The following is an 18873-nucleotide window of genomic DNA, read 5'->3' as shown; positions in this document are numbered from 1 at the left end:
AACACACAGTGAAGCCTGCTAATAATATATGCATCAACTAAAGAGCCTTATGCTTCCTTCCTGAGAATTAGCCATTGAGAATAGAGCTGTGAAAAATGAAAAATTTAGAATGATTACTATAAACCAGATAAGATATAGGAAAGAGAACCTCTTAGTAATGTAATGGTAAGAATTTCCCAAATTTCCAAACTGAACTTGTAGTATTCATTTAATTTATTATTGGTTTTATCCATATCAGTTTGCTAACTGATAGGAGCAAAGCCACAACATGCAAAAATAGGGCTCTAACTACAGCTCTACCATTTTTTCCCCTGATGCACAACTGCCTCTGCTTGGGCTCATCCATTCCTATGTGAAACCTGATGATCTTTTCTCCTTGTCCCTTTATCTTACCCTCGATATGAGAAGTTTTGTCTACTTATTTTAACTGGGTCTGCTCAATCTTTCCTTTAGAGATAATAACTTTCTTCCTAGATCCACTTTCTATTTTATTCAATCCTGATATTTCACTTACCCACTGGTATTTCATCCACTCATTACCACACACTCATCTCTGGTATATAGCCCATCACTGCTGAAGATAGCTGGCATTTTTTACATAATGATTAAAAACTCTCACACGTGCTTGAGCAAAGGCTTGGGGGGAAATGGCATAATCATCTAATGCTGGAATTACTGGAATCCTTGGAAAGTTAGTAATTCTAGCATTTAGAAAGGCCAGTTTTCTCAACAGATGAACTCACTGTTGAGTACTTCCAAGTGTGTTGTGACTGATGTCCAAAATGTTAAAATAACAGCTACATTTATAAGGTCCGAGACATTGACAGTATAGTACATACTTAATATATAGCACAGGGGTTTAGCCCCTGGAGCTAGGCTACCTAAATTCAAATCTCAGCTCTGCCAACTACAATATGTGTATCAGCAAATAACTTCTCTGTGCCTCAGCTTTATCATCTATAAATTGGGAATAATAATTACACCAACCTCAAAAAATTGTGAGGATCAACTGAGTTAATACATACAACATCCTTAGTACAGTGCCTTGCATATGGTAAGCACTCAAATATTAGCTGCTATTATCTTAATTTTTACTAAAACACAAATTTGTTAAGTGAATGAATATCAGCTAAATTTTTACACTGTAGAAAACTGAGGCTAACCGAAGATTCACCATCATTCTTGAAGTTGTTACTTCACCGTTTTGTACACTTCCTTGGAACTTCTATTATAGGTACAATGTAATTTTATAAAGTTAAGGAAGGATTTAACAATCCTGGTCCTATCTCATAGAATATCTGACCAACAGGAACAGTAAAGTCTCAGAAAGAGTAGAAAATTAGAAAGACAATCTCCACCCTCTATCTGTTTTTACCATCTGGAAACTGATGAGCTGGAATCATATCTGAGCCAGCAAAGAATGCTGACACCTCTGGTTGGGTGGCAGGTTTCACTCGGGTAGTCTTCTTCTCCCCTTGTCTCCCTTTGGCCCAGAATCTCATCTTAGCTCTCTGAGGTCTATTTTTAAAAATAAAGGTAAAAATGGAAAGAAATTAGTATGTTGCAGTGATAATATCTGTATATCACTTTAACCCATATAAACCTTTCATGTGTATGACTTCATATAACCTTCACACTTAAGTTTAATCATATTTAACCTTCAATTTCACATTTAAACTTCTTCTGGAAGGGAGACAGTTTCCTCATCTTGAATACAGGAAATAATAAGACCCAGAGATGTTAAACAATTCCTGAAAATGAAATGGCTACAAAGCAGTAAAACTAGAATTCTAACTGAAGTTTTCTGATTCCTAAACTGGTATCTTTTCACTCTTGTCCTCCTTCCAGCTTGGATTTAGCACATAAACAACAACAAAGAAAATACCTTTTAAAAATTCACTGGTATCCCATCACTCTAAAATGTATCAGTTTACCTTTTTTGTTTTTTGGGTTTTTTTTTGTTAATTCCCTTCAAGTCTTTATCCATAAGAATGCCCATTTATTTTTACACCACTGTAATCATGATGAAGACACAATTTTTTTTATTTTTTATTTTTTTGAGACAGAGAAAGACAGAGCATGAGCAGGGGAGGGGCAAGAGAGAGAGGAAGACAGAATCCAAAGCATGGTCCATCCAGGCTCTGAGCTGTCAGCACAGACGCGGGGCTTGAATCATGAGATCATGACCTGAGCTGAAGTCAGACGCTTAACTGACTGAGTCACCCAGGTGCCCCGATGAAGATACAATTTTAAACCTTTCCACTTACCATTATATAAAAAATATTTTAATGTGATTTATATGTAGAAGTTATCAATACTATTATTTAACAAATGCTACCACTTATTTGAGTTATTTTTCTCTAGGCACAAGTGCTTACACTGGCTTACCTTATTTAATTATAAAAACAAGTTTACTTTCAACTACAAAAACCATTTTATAAGTGAAAAACTGGAGGCTTAACCATTAGGTAACTTTCCCAAGACTACACAGCCAGTGAGTAATGAAGTTGAAAATCATAACTATATTGATTGTTATACTACCTTATTCTTATTGCTTATATATAAGCCTCATTATTATTGCTTATATACTTTCTATCATATAAATTAAAAAAAAAAAACCGTAGGATAATAACAGTGCACATTTACTGACCATACATCATGTGTCCTAACCCCATACCCCAAGAGCTTATTTGCGCATTTTTTGTTTTTTCTTTTTTTACCTTTTATGTTCATTCAATGAAAATAAATATAAGCATCTACCAGGAGTCAAGCATGATATGCCTTTTTGATATACCTAATTTTCACAACTACTATGATAAATAGCTATTATTATCATCCTTACTTTTTACCCATGAGCAAACTGAGGCTCAGAGGACTGATGAAGCTGAAAGTTAAAAACAGGTCTATCTGGTTTTGAAACCCACATTCTTTTTTCTTTTGTTCCTTTCTTTAAAGCCTATTACTAAACTTACACATCCATATACTGTAAAGAGAAGTTGTTCTACAAGGCTTATTACAAAGGACAGCATCCTTCTGCCATCTCATTCCTTTTCTGATCCCTGGAGGCAACCCTTTTGAATTGATTTAACTTTTTAATATTTACCATACTTATATTGCTGCCATCCTTGTGACCACAAGTAATGATTAAGCATGTTCCAACACTCCTGTTCTACACTCTCCACAGACAGGTATGCCCCCAACAGAATCAAATGGCAATTTGAGTTAGCTCAATATATAATATTTTCTTGTAGTAACAGCCACTTTTTATTACACAAATAATATTCACAACTAAGGCATGTAATTCCCTGTATAACCTATTTTTTTCTCTAGAGTTAATGTTTTGCTTTACATTTGCTCACTTATCCACATACAATTCACTTCGAAATGCTTTCCTAGTTGTGTACATCTCTTTTCAACATGTTCAAACACAGTAAGTACTCCATTTCTTTAAGAAATCTCTCCCAGAGCCTTCTAATCTGCTCTAATCTGGCATGGTTTCCCTCAGTACTTGTACAAACATCATTTGAAAAGCTACTTTCATCCATCATCATTATGTAAATTCCTTTCGTCCCTATTGTTTTACAATGACATGTCTTTTAGTACGGGTCTGTTTTCATCCATTATGTTGGGCAATCATTGGGTGCTATCAATCTAGAAACCCATGTCCTTCAGTTCTATGAAACTTATTTAAATTACTTTATTAATGATTGGTCCTCTTTATTTTCTTTGTTCAGTCTTTCTGAACTTCCTATTAATGTGGGTCACTGGATCTTCTGAACTGCTCTATGTTCTTATCTTTTCTTTTTTTAATTTAAAGTCCAGTTAACATACAATGCAATATTCATTTCAGGTGTACAATACAGTGATTCAACACTTCCATATAACACCCAGTGTTTATCACAAGTGCACTCCTTAATCCCATCACCTATTTCGCCCATTCCTCACCCACCTTCCCTTTGGTAACCACTGGTTTGTTCTCTATAATTAAGAGTCTGTTTCTTAGTCTGTCTCCCTTTTTTTTTTCTCTTTTGTTTCTTAAATTTCACATATGAATGAAATCATTCAGTATTTGTCTTTCTCTGACTTATTTTACTTAGCACAGTACTCTCTAGCTCCATCCATATTGCTGCAAATGGCATGATTTCATTCTTTTTGATGGCTGAGTAGTATTCCATTGCGTATATATACCACATCTTCTTTATCTAATCATCAATGGACACTTAAGCTATTTATCATAATTTGGCTATTGTAGATAATGTTGCTTTAAACATCAGGGTGCATGTATCCTTTTGAATCAGCATTTTTGTATCCTTTAGGTAAATACCTAGTACTGCAATTGCTGGATCATAGGGTAGTTCTATTTTTAAGTTTTAGATGAACCTCATACTGTTTTCCAGAGTGCTGCACCAGTTTGCATTCCTACCAACAGTGTAAAAGGGTTCCCCCTTCTCTACATCCTCACCAACACCTGCTATTTCTTATCTTATTGATTTTAGCCATTCTGGCAGGTGTGAGATGATATCTCCTTATAGCTTTAGTTTGTATTTCCTGATGATCCGTGATGCTGAGCATGTTTTAATGTGTCTGTTAGCCATCTGGATGTCTTCTTTGGAAAAATGTCTATTCATTTCTCCTGTCCATTTTTTAACTGGATTATTCATTTTTTGAGTGTTGAGTTTTATATACGTTCTTTATATATTTCAGATACTAACCCTTTATCAGATAATGTCATTTGCAAGTACTTTCTTTCATTCCATAGGTTGCCTTTTAGTTTTGTTGATTATTTCCTTCACTATGCACAAGCTTTTATGTTAAGGAGGTCCCAATAGTTCATTTTTGTTTTGTTTCCCTTGCTTCTGGAAACATGTCAAGTAAGAAGTTGCTGCAGCCGAGGTCAAAGAAGTTGTTGCCTGTTTTCTCCTCTAGGGTTTTGATGGCTTCCTGTCTTACATTTAGGCCTTTCACTAATTTTGGGTTTTCTTGTATGTATGATATGAAAGTGGTCCAGGTTCATTCTTCTCCATGTTGCTGTCCAGCTTTTTCAACACCATTTGCTCAAGAGACTGTCTTTTTTTCCAATGGATACTCTTTCTTGCTTTGTCAAAGATTAGTTGGCCACACATTTGTGGGTCCATTTCTGGGTTCTCTATCTGTTCCACTGAGCTATGTGTCTGTTCCTGAGCCAGTACCATATTGTTTTGATGATTACAGCCCAAAGCGATTTTCTTAACCTTTTCTTGTGTCTTCCATTTCTTTGTCTTTTTCTTCAACCTTCTGAGATATGTCCTTAACTTTCTTTCCAACTATTCTAGTTCTTTCTTTATGTTATCATATTTTTAGTTTTCAAAGGCTCTTTTAATAATGAATGTTTGTCTTTCATGCACTTTGTTTGGTTCCATGTATGCAGTTATATTTATTTATGCAGGTTTGCTGATTAGTTTCACTTGTCTGTCTTGAAGTTCCCTTTCCCCTGCATAGTTTATTTCTTCCAAGTTGTATTATATCCATTAGTTTTAGTTTCTTTAATATAAGATGTTTCTTCAGGGGTGCATGGGAGGCTCAGTCGGTTAAATGTCCTACTTTGGCTCAGGTCATGATTTGGCAGTTTGTGACTTTGAGCCCTGCGTCGGGCTCTGTGCTGACAGCTCAGAGCCTGGAGCCTGTTTCGGATTCTGTGTCTTCTTCTCTCTCTGCCCCTCCCCCACTTGTGCTCTGTTTCTGTCTCTCAAAAATAAATACATGTAAAAAAAAAAATTAAGATGTTTCTTCAAATGCAGTAATAAAATACAGGGCTGAAAAAAAGCACTATTTGGAAGTTCTAGTGTGCATTGGTGGAGCTTCCAAACTGGTCTTCCTTGTATGGTTATCTGGCTAGTCCATTTTGTAGGGCGAGCCTCTGATACCAATACCTCTGGTCTTTCCTAGGAGTTGTACAAATGTCCCAAAGACTTTTTGAACGATTTGCCAAGGGGATATGTGAAATGTGGAAACTGAGTGGAATCTTAATATTCAGTATGTAAACATTCATTAAATCTCCTTATTCCAAATATGTACCCCAGTCTTCAAATGTATCTGAGAACTCCAAGTAAAGAGATCTTCTATTTTATCCTTTCCAGAGAATAAATTTCCAGCTTTCTGCTATGATTGGGGAAGATCAGTCAGCCAGAGGCTTCTTTCTCAGGTCTACCCAGTTGGTTTATGATTCAGCTTTCTTCTATTAAGACATTTAAAATTTGTCTATTTCCTTTTTGGATTCCACAATTTTACTATTGTTGTCTCTCATTGTTTTATTGTTTGTTGTTGTTTGACCTGCACAGGTTTTATCATTTTTACAATTTTGGAGGAGGAAGTAGAAATTAAATTTATATATTTAATCTGCTATCTCCAGCCATATGTTCTTTCTATTATGGTATATCTTTTTCCCAAAATTTGATCTCTAACATAATCTGGTCAGGATTTGCATTATCTTGGATTATGCCTCTACAGACATTAAGGAAGTGGTCTTTAGTAGGACTAAGAACCAGAAAGATTTCAATGTAATCTTCAGGTGTTCAGTGAAGGCCCAATTGCCTTCTGTAACACAATAAGAGACAAAGATATTTACTTGTCAAATAAGAACTCCATATATTCTCTTAAGGGGAATAGAATTATTTCCTGACAGTCTTTTCCAGTTCTGTTTGTAAAACACTTTAACTCAGAGAACAGAATCCAAATCCAAAGCTGGAAAATATGGTCACTCTCATCTGGTCTAATCTCCCTTTCTGACAACAAAAAAATCACAAATTGTATAATGATTTAAAGACTTTGTCCAAATCACACTGCTAAACATACAGAAACATAAAGCTCATCATGTAAATCTGAACTATCAGATGCCTGTCACATAGTAAGTACTTAATATTTGTTGAAAAATAAATTTCAAAACTAGCTGCTCTATCAACTATGCTTTTTAAAAGAGGCTAAGCATAAACTATAGTTGATTAGTAAATAAAATGATATCACCCCTATTAACTCAGTGTATATACCTTATATCCGAATCTGAAGCCTTCTGCCTCACTGCCAATTTTGTAATCTCTCCTTGAGACATAGTCTTATGAAGCTTTGTTTCTTCATCAACTGAAGAAAATCGCTGTGATGTCTGTAATAATTACATATATGGAAGACTTTAAAACCAAGTAACTATAACAGCACTGTAATTAAAACTCAAGTTATAGAATTTGAGAATTATATCTATGAAAAATATATACAAATACATTCATATTATTTAGCAATTCATTGAAATAAAAGAACCTAGTAAAAACTCTATTAACTTCCTAATCTGAAGTAAAAAGAACTTGGGTCAATGAAATGCTGAATAGGACCTACCAGCTCATGTTTTCTGACAACTTAACAATGAATATCAAATGGAAAGGTATGAAAGAAGTCAAAGCCAACTAAAGATACAGACAAAAGCTCCAGGATCTGATAAATCTAGAATACTAAGTAGTCTTTCATGCCTTTTATTTGTCCCTATAAGTTAATAATTATTATGGCCTAACTTGCTATTATAGATTCTTATTATACTCAGTCAAGGATTTTAAAAATCTAGAAGGAAAAAAAAAAACAAAAGCAAAAACAAAGACCAAACAATTAAAGATCATTATCACCACTAATGCTCTATACAAACAACTTACATAGCTTTATCAAACGGGGGCCTGAATTTCAATCGGCAATTTTTGTTCCATTTGTTTACAATGTGCCCCTTTAAAATTTGGAGGAGAAAATTTCTTGTTACCTATTCAAATCATTTCCTAGTATTTCATTTTTCTATAATTATAGTACTTTTCTTTAGCTTTTTAGTCTGCTTGACTATGGCCTTATCAACATAAATAGAAAATAACATGGGTTGCTAAAATTTAAAGAACAGACTTCTGCTTCTGGCCAAGAAGAATTAACAGGGACCTGTTTTATCCTCTTGTCTGAAACAACCAAAAACAAAAACAAAACACAAACTCCCACAAAATAGTAAGAACCAGCAGTTATCTAGATGATGGACAGTTATCCCTGAGAGATGGGAAACAAAGGAAGTAAAGTCTTTCATTTTCCCCAGCCTAATGCCTTGAGACAGTTTCCAGGCTGTTACACAGGGAGGGGGAATCCAGGTGAACCCTGTCAGACTCTCTGAGTTGGACACATGAAGCTGAAGTCCAGAAAGACCAAGGTTGACTACGGACCAAAAGGCAGAGTACTGAAGAAGAAAGCGATGCACAAATAAAGAACTCTAGAGATCTTCAGAAACTATTTAGCTGAGTACTTATCAATACTTCTGTGTCAGACAACTACCCAAGACCAGGCAAAGGATCACCTGAAAGGTTTAAAGGAAATAGAATCCCACACCTATGAAATCCCAGTAATAGTGCCTGTACCCAAGAGTCAGAATACATAACTTTATGATTCCCAGGGCACTGGGTGAAGTACACAGAGGATCTTGCCTCAATAGTCAATAATGAGCCCTAAACGAACTATTGCTCTGTTTAAGCCTAACAAATCTTTGTTTTATTTAATAAAAATTGTATATTAAGTATAGAACATAGTTCAATTTACATATAAATATTAAAATCACTACAGTCAGACTAATTAACATATCACCTCCTCACATTGTTTGTTTTTTGGCAGTGAGAGCACCTGAAAGCTACTCTTTTAGAAAATTTCCAATATTCAATACAGTGTAACTAACAAATCTTAAAAGGAAGACCTGATTGCTTAGGAACAAATTGCTTCCAGAACCAAGCTCTAGAACATTACTGGAAATAACAGTCTCAAGAATATTAATTAAATACAAAAGTATTCAGCACCCAGTAAGACAAAACTCACAATGTCAGGCATCCAATAATGTCTATTTCTAGGCATGCAAAGAAATAACAGTATATGACTGACAAGGAGGAAAAAAAAAAATCAATCCATCTATAGTGACTCAAAACTGACAAATATTGAGCACTAGGAGATCAGAGAACTGACTAAAAAGAAAGGACTTAAAACTGCATGGGATTCAAGGTGACTTTTTTTTTTTTTTAATGTTTATTTTTGCATGAGAGACAGAGCATGAGTGAGGGAGGGGCAGAGAGAAAGAAAAAAGAGAGAGAGAGAGAGAGAGAGAGACAGAGAGAGAGAGAGAGAGAGAATCCGAAGCAGGTTCCAGGCTCTGAGCTGTCAGCACAGATCCTGACACAGGGTTCGAACCCACAAACCGCGAGATCACGACCTGAGCCAAAGTCGGACGCTTAACGAACTGAGCCACCAGGTGCCACCAAGGTGACATATTTTTAAAATCACTGCTTCTGAGGAAAATGAAGGTAAAAAAGAAGGAAGGGGTGCCTTCTGGAGATTGAGTAGTGAAAAGGAAAAGAAGCAGAAGGGTAAAATTTAGAATCTAGCAAGGCAAAAAAGAAGTAAAAAATGAAAGACACAACAATGCCTTCACCACACACACACACACACACACACGCACTCACACACCTACCAGACCCAAAAGAGGCTGCCTGTAAAATAAATTTTTCTTTGTTACACTGACAGAAGAGGAAGCCTTTGAAATCAAGTTACTTATAAACTATCCCAAATGAACATACAGAAATTAAGACATACAAAATCTACACAAGTTACAATAAGAAAACAAAGAAAATTAAAACCAAAACAATGCAGTTGATTAACCCATCTCCCACTGACCAAAACCAAGCATGAAGTAGAAAACTGTAAATCAAAAATGAATTTAATAACTTCATATATGAAATACCATATTAATCAGAAATTCAAAAATTAAAAACAGAAATGAGCTCCCCCCTTCCTAGAAAAACCAGGAAGAAGTGAAAAGAGTCAAATGAACTCAGGAAAGAAATAAAAAGATAGTAAAGAATACTTAGAAGATGCCCAAGGGAGAAAATACACAAATGCAAATTTAAAAGGGACTGAACAAAGGCAGAAAGATAATAAAGAATGTAAAGTGATATAAAGAAATGAGTGAAATGTTTTTGTTTTTGATATAAAGAAAGATAATAAAGAATGTAAAGTGATATAAAGAAATGAGTGAAAAGAGTCAGAAGAGAAGGTAGTTGAGTTGGAAGACAAGAAAAGAAAAAATCATTTATAATTGGGGTCCCTACACAAGAAAAACAAAACAATGGATGGAACACAATATCTAAAACTGTAATCCAAGAAAGTGTTTCAAAAATAAGGCAAAACCTGAATTTATACACACACATGCGTACACACACACACACACACACACACACACACACAAGTCCTGCAGGTATATGGGATAACTCACCTGTGATGATGAAGTTGAAGACATATCCTAACTTTTAGATATAAAGAAAAAAAATTCTGGAAGTCTCCAAGTAAACAGAGCCAATAACTCTTTGAAACAGCGAGACAATTAGTCTGGTAACAGACTTCCAAAAATAACAAAGTGAGACAATAAAATAGCATTTTCAAAACCTCAGGTATAAATCAAGTAAAGTATGAATCAAGGATTTTATATGTAGCCAAGATGTCCCTTCAAATATCAAGGGAATGCCAGAGCTATGAGCCTTCCTGAGTAAAGTATTAGGAGCAGAGCTACAACCAATCAAGAGATAAATATGGAAACTTCAGCAAAATATTTGATGTGATCATTTCAGATATTTAATAGATCTAAGACAAAAAATAAAGATGGACACTAGAGTGAAAGAATATGTAAAATTAAATGTTCTGACAAAGTAGAAGTAAAAGCCTAAAAAACAGAGGAAAGGTAGAGACCAGAATAATTTGATAGTTGTGCCAAAACAGGTGAGAATTAAAAAATACTTTTTATAAATGACTAACTGGAGAATAATAGATTAAAATATGGTAAATTAGGGGTGCCTGGGTGGCTCAGTTAGTTGAGCGTCCGACTTCGGCTCAGGTCATGATCTCATGGTTTGTGAGTTCGGGCCCCATGTCAGGCTCTGTGCTAACAGCTCAGAGCCTGGAGCCTGCTTCTGATTCTGTCTCCTCCTCTCTCTGCCCCTCCTGTGCTCATGTACTGTCTCCCTCTGTCTCTCAGTAATAAATAAATGTTAAAAAAGTAAATAAAAAAATAAAAATAAAATAAAATATGGTAAATTAAGGGCATTTTTTAAAAGTTATATACAAACCCAAAGAAAAGAACACACCACCTCATATCAAAATAAATTTTAAAAAGTGAAATAAAAAAGTAACAAACAGCAAATTTAACATAATGCAGAATAACAACATAAAATTATAAGAGTTGAGACCAAAGCTATCAGTTGTATCAATAAATATAAATAGATTTAACTCATCGATATGGTAAAAAAAATTTTAATTTGGTTCACAAAGTAGGAACCAACTATAATACATACAAAACACATCTAAAGCAAAAGGGTTCAGAAAGGCTAAAAATAAAGGGATGAGTAAAAGTACTCTAGGCAAATGGAAATAATTAAGAAAACAGAGGCTATAATACTATTATTTAAGTAGAATTCAAGCAACAAGCACTGAATGTGACAAAGGACACTTTTTGATACCAAAAGCCACAATTCACAATGAATAATAGGAAACTTTAACATAAGTCTCTGTAAAAGATAGCTGTATAAACAATAGTAAGTATATAGAAGGTAAACAACCTAATCAGTAAGGAAGAAATTATGGTTATATTTTGAAATTTTACATTCTGAACACATAATATATACCTTCTTAAAAAATGCACAAGGTGCATTCACAAAAACTAACCACATATTAAGTAACAAAGAATATAACCAATAAATTTGATCAACTAGAAGCATTACAAATACTCTTTAATCACAATACAATAAAACTAGAAATTAAAAAAAAAGCTAAAAAAGAAAAAGGTTCTTCCTCTGAAAACTAAAAGATTTTTATTGAGCAAGTTTTGGGTAAAAAATAACATAAACTGAAATTACAGATTTCCAAAAAGTAATTGAAGACTTAAACACATTAGAATAAACAAGATATAACTAAAGTAGTGATCAGAAGAAAATTCACAGCCTTAAAAACCTGTATCAATAAAAATAACTTCAATAAATGAATTAAATTCCCCACGAAAAATGTAGAAAAATAAGACAGTAAACCAAAAGAAAATATAAGGAAATAAATAATAAAGGTAAAAGCAGAAATCAGTGGAGAACGGGGAAGCGGTGGGGAACTAGGTATCATAAATAAAAATCCTGTTGTTTTGGGAAAAAGTAACAAAGACAAATGATTGGCTAACTTAAAGAAAAAAATGAAAAAACACAACTCTATAAAATATGAAATGACAAAAGGGAAATAACCATTGAAACAAAATTTTTAAAAATCATGAGATTATTTCCAGACCTCTATGCAAATAAATCTGAATCATTAGATGAAATGAATAATTTCATAAGAGAAATTATTTACCAAAATTGACCCCTTTAGATAGAAAGTTTATAAGACTAATTTCTCTAGAAGAAATATAGGAAGTAACGAATTACACCATAAAAATGTACCAATCCAAGATGGTTTCATAGGGAAATTCTACCAAATCTTTAAAGAGCAGAGAGTTGCTGGGGCGCCTGGGTGGCGCAGTCGGCTAAGCGTCCGACATCAGCCAGGTCACGATCTCGCGGTCTGTGAGTTTGAGCCCCGCGTCAGGCTCTGGGCTGATGGCTAGGAGCCTGGAGCCTGTTTCCGATTCTGTGTCTCCCTCTCTCTCTGCCCCTCCCCCGTTCATGCTCTGTCTCTCTCTGTCCCAAAAATAAATAAAAAACGTTGAAAAAAAAATTAAAAAAATAAGTAAATAAAAAATAAAGAGCAGAGAGTTGCGATGCTATGAACCATCCCTAACTTTTGGGAGGGGAAATACATGTATAAATACTAAGTATATTCAACAGTATGGCTGCTGTGCTGGGACTGCCAATCCAAACCTTTCATGTTATGAACTGTTCAATATCAACCAGATTTCTAATTTGCAAGACCCATCTCAAAATCACCAGCCTAGGTTCTAAAATTCTATAAACATCCTCTCCTGGCTTCCCCTTTCTGAGGCCTAGCCAAGGTAGATTTTCCTTTACTGTAAAATAAGCTAAAAACCTTAGCATTGCTCTATCTACAGGTTTTTCTGGCAATTTTTTGCGGAGAGAGTGGTGGTGAGAAGGAAAATTCTCAAAGACAAGGACTAGTGAATATCTCAGAGAATAACAAACAGAAACAGGAAGTGACAGCAGGTTTGGGGTAAAATGAGAAATTTATCATACTGGAGATAAAGAAGACAAATTTTGGAGAGCTATTTAGGAATCATGCCCACAGAGATGATTATTTTCCATCTAGGGAATGACAGAGGAAACTATAACGTTACCTATACCAACCCTACTAATAAGGAATAGAAATGATGTGACTAACTCACTTACCATCTAGAATATTGAGAAACTAAAAACTATATAAAAATTGGTTTTAAAAATACTACGTGACAGGGGCACCAGGGTGGCTCAGTCAGTTAAGTGTCCGACTTCAGCTCAGAGCATGATCTCACGGTTCACAAGTTTGAGCTCCACATCAGGCTCTGTGCTGACAGCTCAGAGCCTGGCACCTGCTTCTGATTCTGTGTCTCCCTCGCTCTCTACCCCTACCCCACTTGTGCGCTCTCTCTCTCTCAAAAATAAATAAAAACATTAAATAAACTTTTTTTTAAATATTATGTGACAGAACATATTCTTCTTGGGTAAAAGCCAACACAACGGATAGAAGAACTGAGTGAGAGCAGCATACAGAGAGTAAATAGTTATTCAAATGGCAGAATTAAAGGCAGAAAGTTTAAAAAAAAAAAAAGGAAACTGCTACTCTTTCCACTCCTCCTAGCAGGTAACAATTAATTAATGTTAACTTAGTTAACCACTGATGAATTCAGGAGGTAGTGCTTATCAAATCCTCTTCAGGTAATTCATTTATAACTGTCTCTATCCCATTGGATCAGTTATTTTGCAAGTGGAAAGGTAAGACGGCTTCTTCCAAGATTGAATGACACTCTTTTTAGAGAATGTCGCAAGTGACAGGATCACTTTGTCCAGGAAAAAAAAAAAAATCCAGTTTTTAAAAACCCACGTGTCTAGAAAATCAAGCCTATTTAAAATCCTGGAGATACCTGAATTTTTGAGAATTCCCATTTACAAACAATTAGTCTTCATCTTCATATCAGATAACATTTAGAACACGGCATATTTTCAAGATAAACAAACAGAAACACATTTTAAACTGTCTCTACCCTTTCCACCCCCAACCCCAATACTATCTATCAGCACATTCTAGAAAGCAAAGCTGCTTCATGCAAGTGTCCACAGAAACAAACACCACCACCTGTTCCTAAAATAGCTAGTGATGAAACAGAAGGACAGTGAGAAAGCTGGAAAGGGGGCTATATACACTGTGCAGGGATACAGAGTGCTCTACAACTACTGGCATGCAGTGACCGTCAAAAGCAGGTGAACAGAATCATAGGCAGAGGCCACCAGCTAGAACCCTTAATGGGGCCAAATGCTCCAAGCAGAAAGCCCAACCTCCAGCTCATCTCAGTAAGAGTTTTCAGTGAGGAAGAATTCTACCACCAAAAGGACTAAGGTTTGTAACAAAGCAAACTCTCAGGAACAAAACAGCAATTACCATGCTAAGTTCTTCCACAAATGAAAAATCTATGTACATTTTAGAGAATAATTTAAGTATGCTCCCTATTTATACTAAAAAAAAAAATACTTTTTAGTAAAATTAGTTGCTCTGTAACATAATTTCAGCTTTAACCACTAATCATATGGTAGAGTAAGTTTCATTATTTATAACTCAAAAACAGGGCACCTCCAAAATGGAGTTACTTTACCTTGGCTCTAGTTATATATATTAATATATATATATTAATAATATATATATATTATATATATATTAATAGATACACAGATTGTTTCTAACTTTTATAGCCCTAAGGTTTAGCTCAGGGTAAAGACTCATTTGTCTAATTAGAGACCTAGTCATATAGTTTTCTATTTTTATTTTATTTTTTCTTCTTAGATTATCAATATTATCATTTAAAAATGGGGTCTATCTAACGGAAGATAAAGACAAGGAGGGTATTCTAGAAATTAGCAGAAGATTTAATTCTTTGGCACAAACAGCTTACAACAGTTCAAAAATGAAATATTTAATATGTCAAAAGACCAACCTAAAATTTTTCTCCCGTAATGAATATATACTAAAGAATAACATTAGAAACCCAACTTAATTAAGGATATGCATGGAAATAAACCATATATATCACTCCACTTGACAAGTGATAATGTTTTAGTACATACTAGACATAACAGACTCTTTATATAGTATATTTTCCAGGACAATTCCAAAATCAGATACTTTATATCCATAAATACATTCATACTTGTCAAACTATATATACCTAATTTTGGATGAAATATGATGATAAAGTTATACTCCTGGTCAAATATTTTGACTAAGTGTAGCTTTATTCAAACAACTTCAATGTTATAATTTGTGATTAATTCAAATTCACATTACATACAGACTTCTGGCCTGGCTAGGTTGGTCCAAGAAAACATTTTTGGCACTGTTCATTATATTTTTAAAAAATTAATGTTTAGGGATGCCTGGGTGGCACAGTCAGTTAAGTGTCCAACTCAATTTCGGCTCAGGTTGTGATCTCACAGTTCGTGGGTTCAAGCCCTGCATTGGGCTCTGTGCTGATGGTGAGAAGCCTGCTTGGGATTCTGTCTCTCCTTCTCTCTGACCTTCTCCTGCTTGTGTGTGCTCTCTCTCTCTGTCTCAAAATAAACAAACTTAAAAAAAATCATGTTTATTTTCTATTACTAAATAATGGTGGAGGGAAAGCAAGCTTAAAGGCCAAAAACAAAAAAAGGAGAGTACCATTTCAGTTAAAAGCAAATGGATTATTTAACAACATACCCTACTATTCACTAGACACAAGGATCAATCAGCAACCTACGGCCAGCAAGTCAAATACAGCCCACTGTTTCTGTAAACAGTTTTACTAGAACACAGTCCTATTTGTTTACTTATTATCTATGGCTATTTTCACTTTACAACAGCAGAGCTGACCAACAACATCTAAATATTTACTATCTGGCCCTTTACAGAAAACAATTTGGCGGCCCCTGATCTAGACCTTTTAAGATGTAATAGAAAAACTCTACATTAGTGCTAAATTAAATAACCCTAATTTCCCCTAATTTATGATTTGATATATGCTGTTAAAGTGCCCTTTATCTGGTCCTATTAAATTAAGGTTTAGTTTTATTGCTGTGTTCACTGAGGTTTCCCGTGTACAAACCACTATACAAGGAAGAAGCCGCGAAGGTTAGCTTTAGATTAGCAAAAACTACTCACTATTCCCATCAGATTTGCTTGTTCCCTATATTTCTTATATTGCTGTAAAATTACCATTTCGGAGTCACTGTGAGAGGCCTGACCCAGGCTGGGTGCAGGCCCTAGCTCAGAGTGAGACGCTTGATCAAGGGAGAGAAGGGGCTCAATAATGTCATCGTAATCATCTTCCTCTGTATCCCCCTCCCCATCGGCAAAAGTACCTCTAGTCAAGAAATCGGAGCGCGTCCGCGCCATTCGAGCTTTCTTTTTATGGGCCGGTCTGGCAACCTGCTTGACCAAATGATAAAACAAATAACACAACAATGTTTTGTTTTGGTTTTTTTTGGAGACGATGCCAATGAAAGACATCTGAGAGCTCATGAATTTCTTGAAACATCCCTCCACCCCACTGTATCCTCTCTTCTAGAAGTGACAGAGATAACCAAAAGCAATCCATATACATTACTCTGGACAAAACACAAATGGAAGCTAAGTCTACACTGTTCTCCATAGCCAAGGAAGACATCTTTCACCGCCATAATATGTCACCAAAGCCACTTGCATAAATTGCCTTCTTTCTTTAAGCAACATCTTTTTTGTAAACATAATCTGGGATTTTAGTCACCATTCCCTCCCTAAAGTACACTTCCCTAAGTATAACAGACTTAACTCATTGCTTCTTTCCCATAAACACTTGGGAGTAAATGCATAAATGAGGTGCTCTACTTATAAGAATAATAATTTCTAAAATAGGTGCATCTATTTTGCATAAGAGAGATAAAGTTCAATACTTACCTCTCCTTGGCCCGGCCCAGTTAATTTCACAGGTTTCCAATTTGGCTCATCTTGTTTATGGAGTAGAGGATTTCCACTGTTTAAGGCTTCCTTGTTGACACTTAAGATAAAACAACAGGATTACATTTCAATTCCGAGCAGACATCCCATGGCAACAGTCTTAAAGTACAACATGAAATATAGCCTAACAAGCCAAGTCAAAGAATTCTAGAAAATCACATAAATATTTCCAGATCTTATCCAATTCCTAAAACAACGTTATCAATGTTTTTCTGCCTATCCTAATTAATAGCATTATCAAGAATTAGCATATGAGACTGAATTAGAAGCCTGTCCCTGATAATCACTGGGTATATTCTACTATGATATATGTTTAAGAATAGTAGCAGCAGAATTAGCTCAAGAAAACAGATGGATTTGATAAGGGAAAATACTACATCCCCAAATCTTTAAAATCAGTCTTAGAAGGGACCTTTTATTCTAATCATTATAAAATACCTGATAAGTAGCTACTAAGTGATGAAGATCCCATTACTTTGTTTTATACTGAGATGGTTTCTCCTGGTTAGCAAATTTCCTTTCTGAAATCCCTCTGTAGCTTTCATCTACTATCTTAGTTTTAAAACTGTTATACAAAACAGTGGGGTGCCTGGGTGGCTCAGTCAGTTAAGCATCCAACTTCGGCTCAGGTCATGACCTCATGGTTCATAAGTTCAAGCCCCGCATGAGGCTCTGTGCTGTCAGCTCAGAGCCTGGAGCCTACTTTGGATTCTGTGTCTCCCTCGCTCTCTCTCCCCCTCTCTCACTCACACTCTGTCTCTCAAAAATAAATAAACGTTAAAAAAATTTTTAACTATTATACAGAACAAAGTCAACACTAGAAGGATAAGAAATTGTTATTAAGTTAAAAGAGGTATGCCATACAGATAGCAGTGTTAGTTTATGAAAATTTAATTTTGCTTGAATAACCACATGATGTGACTACTTTATCATTAAATTCTGTTACCTACCTTAACTCAGAACCATGAATCTTAAACTTTATCAACATACCATTATCCTCTCCTTAGAACTATAAGCTCACTGAGAATCATACCTTACCTTCTAACATAGTGATGGGTTTAAAGTACATACTAACTTATAATACAAGTTGGCAGACTAACTGCTCTCATGCAAAATCTTCCATTTAATTTTTATAAGTGAAGACCAAGGGGCCATAAAAGTTATACTGTCCTTTACCCTATGCATAAATCCCTAAACAAACCAAAATAGATGGCAACCTTTCCTAGCTAAAGGCGTCTCAGGTATCTCCCTTTTTGACCAACGCACAATCAAACCTAGCAATCCTAGGCTATCCTAAAAGATTCCCTTTCATCAAAATCTGTCTTGCCACAGTTAAGCCTATTGGCCTTTGATTTATTCTCAAAACAAGGAACAATGTTTGATAGCATCTGAACACCCTAGCCAACTTTTTTTTTCTTTTTTTTTTTTTAATTTTTTTTTTCAACGTTTATTTATTTTTGGGACAGAGAAAGACAGAGCATGAACGGGGGAGGGGCAGAGAGAGAGGGAGACACAGAATCGGAAACAGGCTCCAGGCTCTGGGCCATCAGCCCAGAGCCCGACGCGGGGCTCAAACTCCCGGACCGCGAGATCGTGACCTGGCTGAAGTTGGACGCTTAACCGACTGCGCCACCCAGGCGCCCCTGCCCTAGC

At 35.3% G+C, this 18873-nt stretch overlaps 1 protein-coding gene across 13 annotated transcripts in view; it reads right to left on the bottom strand.

The window, feature by feature from the left end:
* MYO9A (myosin IXA) overlaps positions 1-18873 on the bottom strand; it is a 279521-nt gene that overhangs the window by 82234 nt on the left and 178414 nt on the right. For 6 of the 13 annotated variants that reach the window (XM_043553998.1, XM_043554003.1, XM_043554000.1 and 3 more), the window contains 4 exons: positions 17161-17260; positions 16441-16656; positions 7023-7135; positions 1376-1518 (listed from right to left, as the gene is read on the bottom strand). In XM_043553998.1, the coding sequence (XP_043409933.1) occupies positions 1376-1518; positions 7023-7135; positions 16441-16656; positions 17161-17260 (572 nt within the window). The remainder of the gene's footprint in view (positions 1-1375; positions 1519-7022; positions 7136-16440; positions 16657-17160; positions 17261-18873) is intronic. The other 7 variants (XM_043554005.1, XM_043553999.1, XM_043554002.1 and 4 more) reach the window with 2 other exon arrangements.

Source organism: Prionailurus bengalensis, chromosome B3, assembly GCF_016509475.1.
Source record: "Prionailurus bengalensis isolate Pbe53 chromosome B3, Fcat_Pben_1.1_paternal_pri, whole genome shotgun sequence".
NCBI lineage: Eukaryota > Metazoa > Chordata > Mammalia > Carnivora > Felidae > Prionailurus > Prionailurus bengalensis.
Note: the sequence above shows the minus strand (reverse complement) of the source record. Positions and strands in the feature narration are given on the sequence as shown.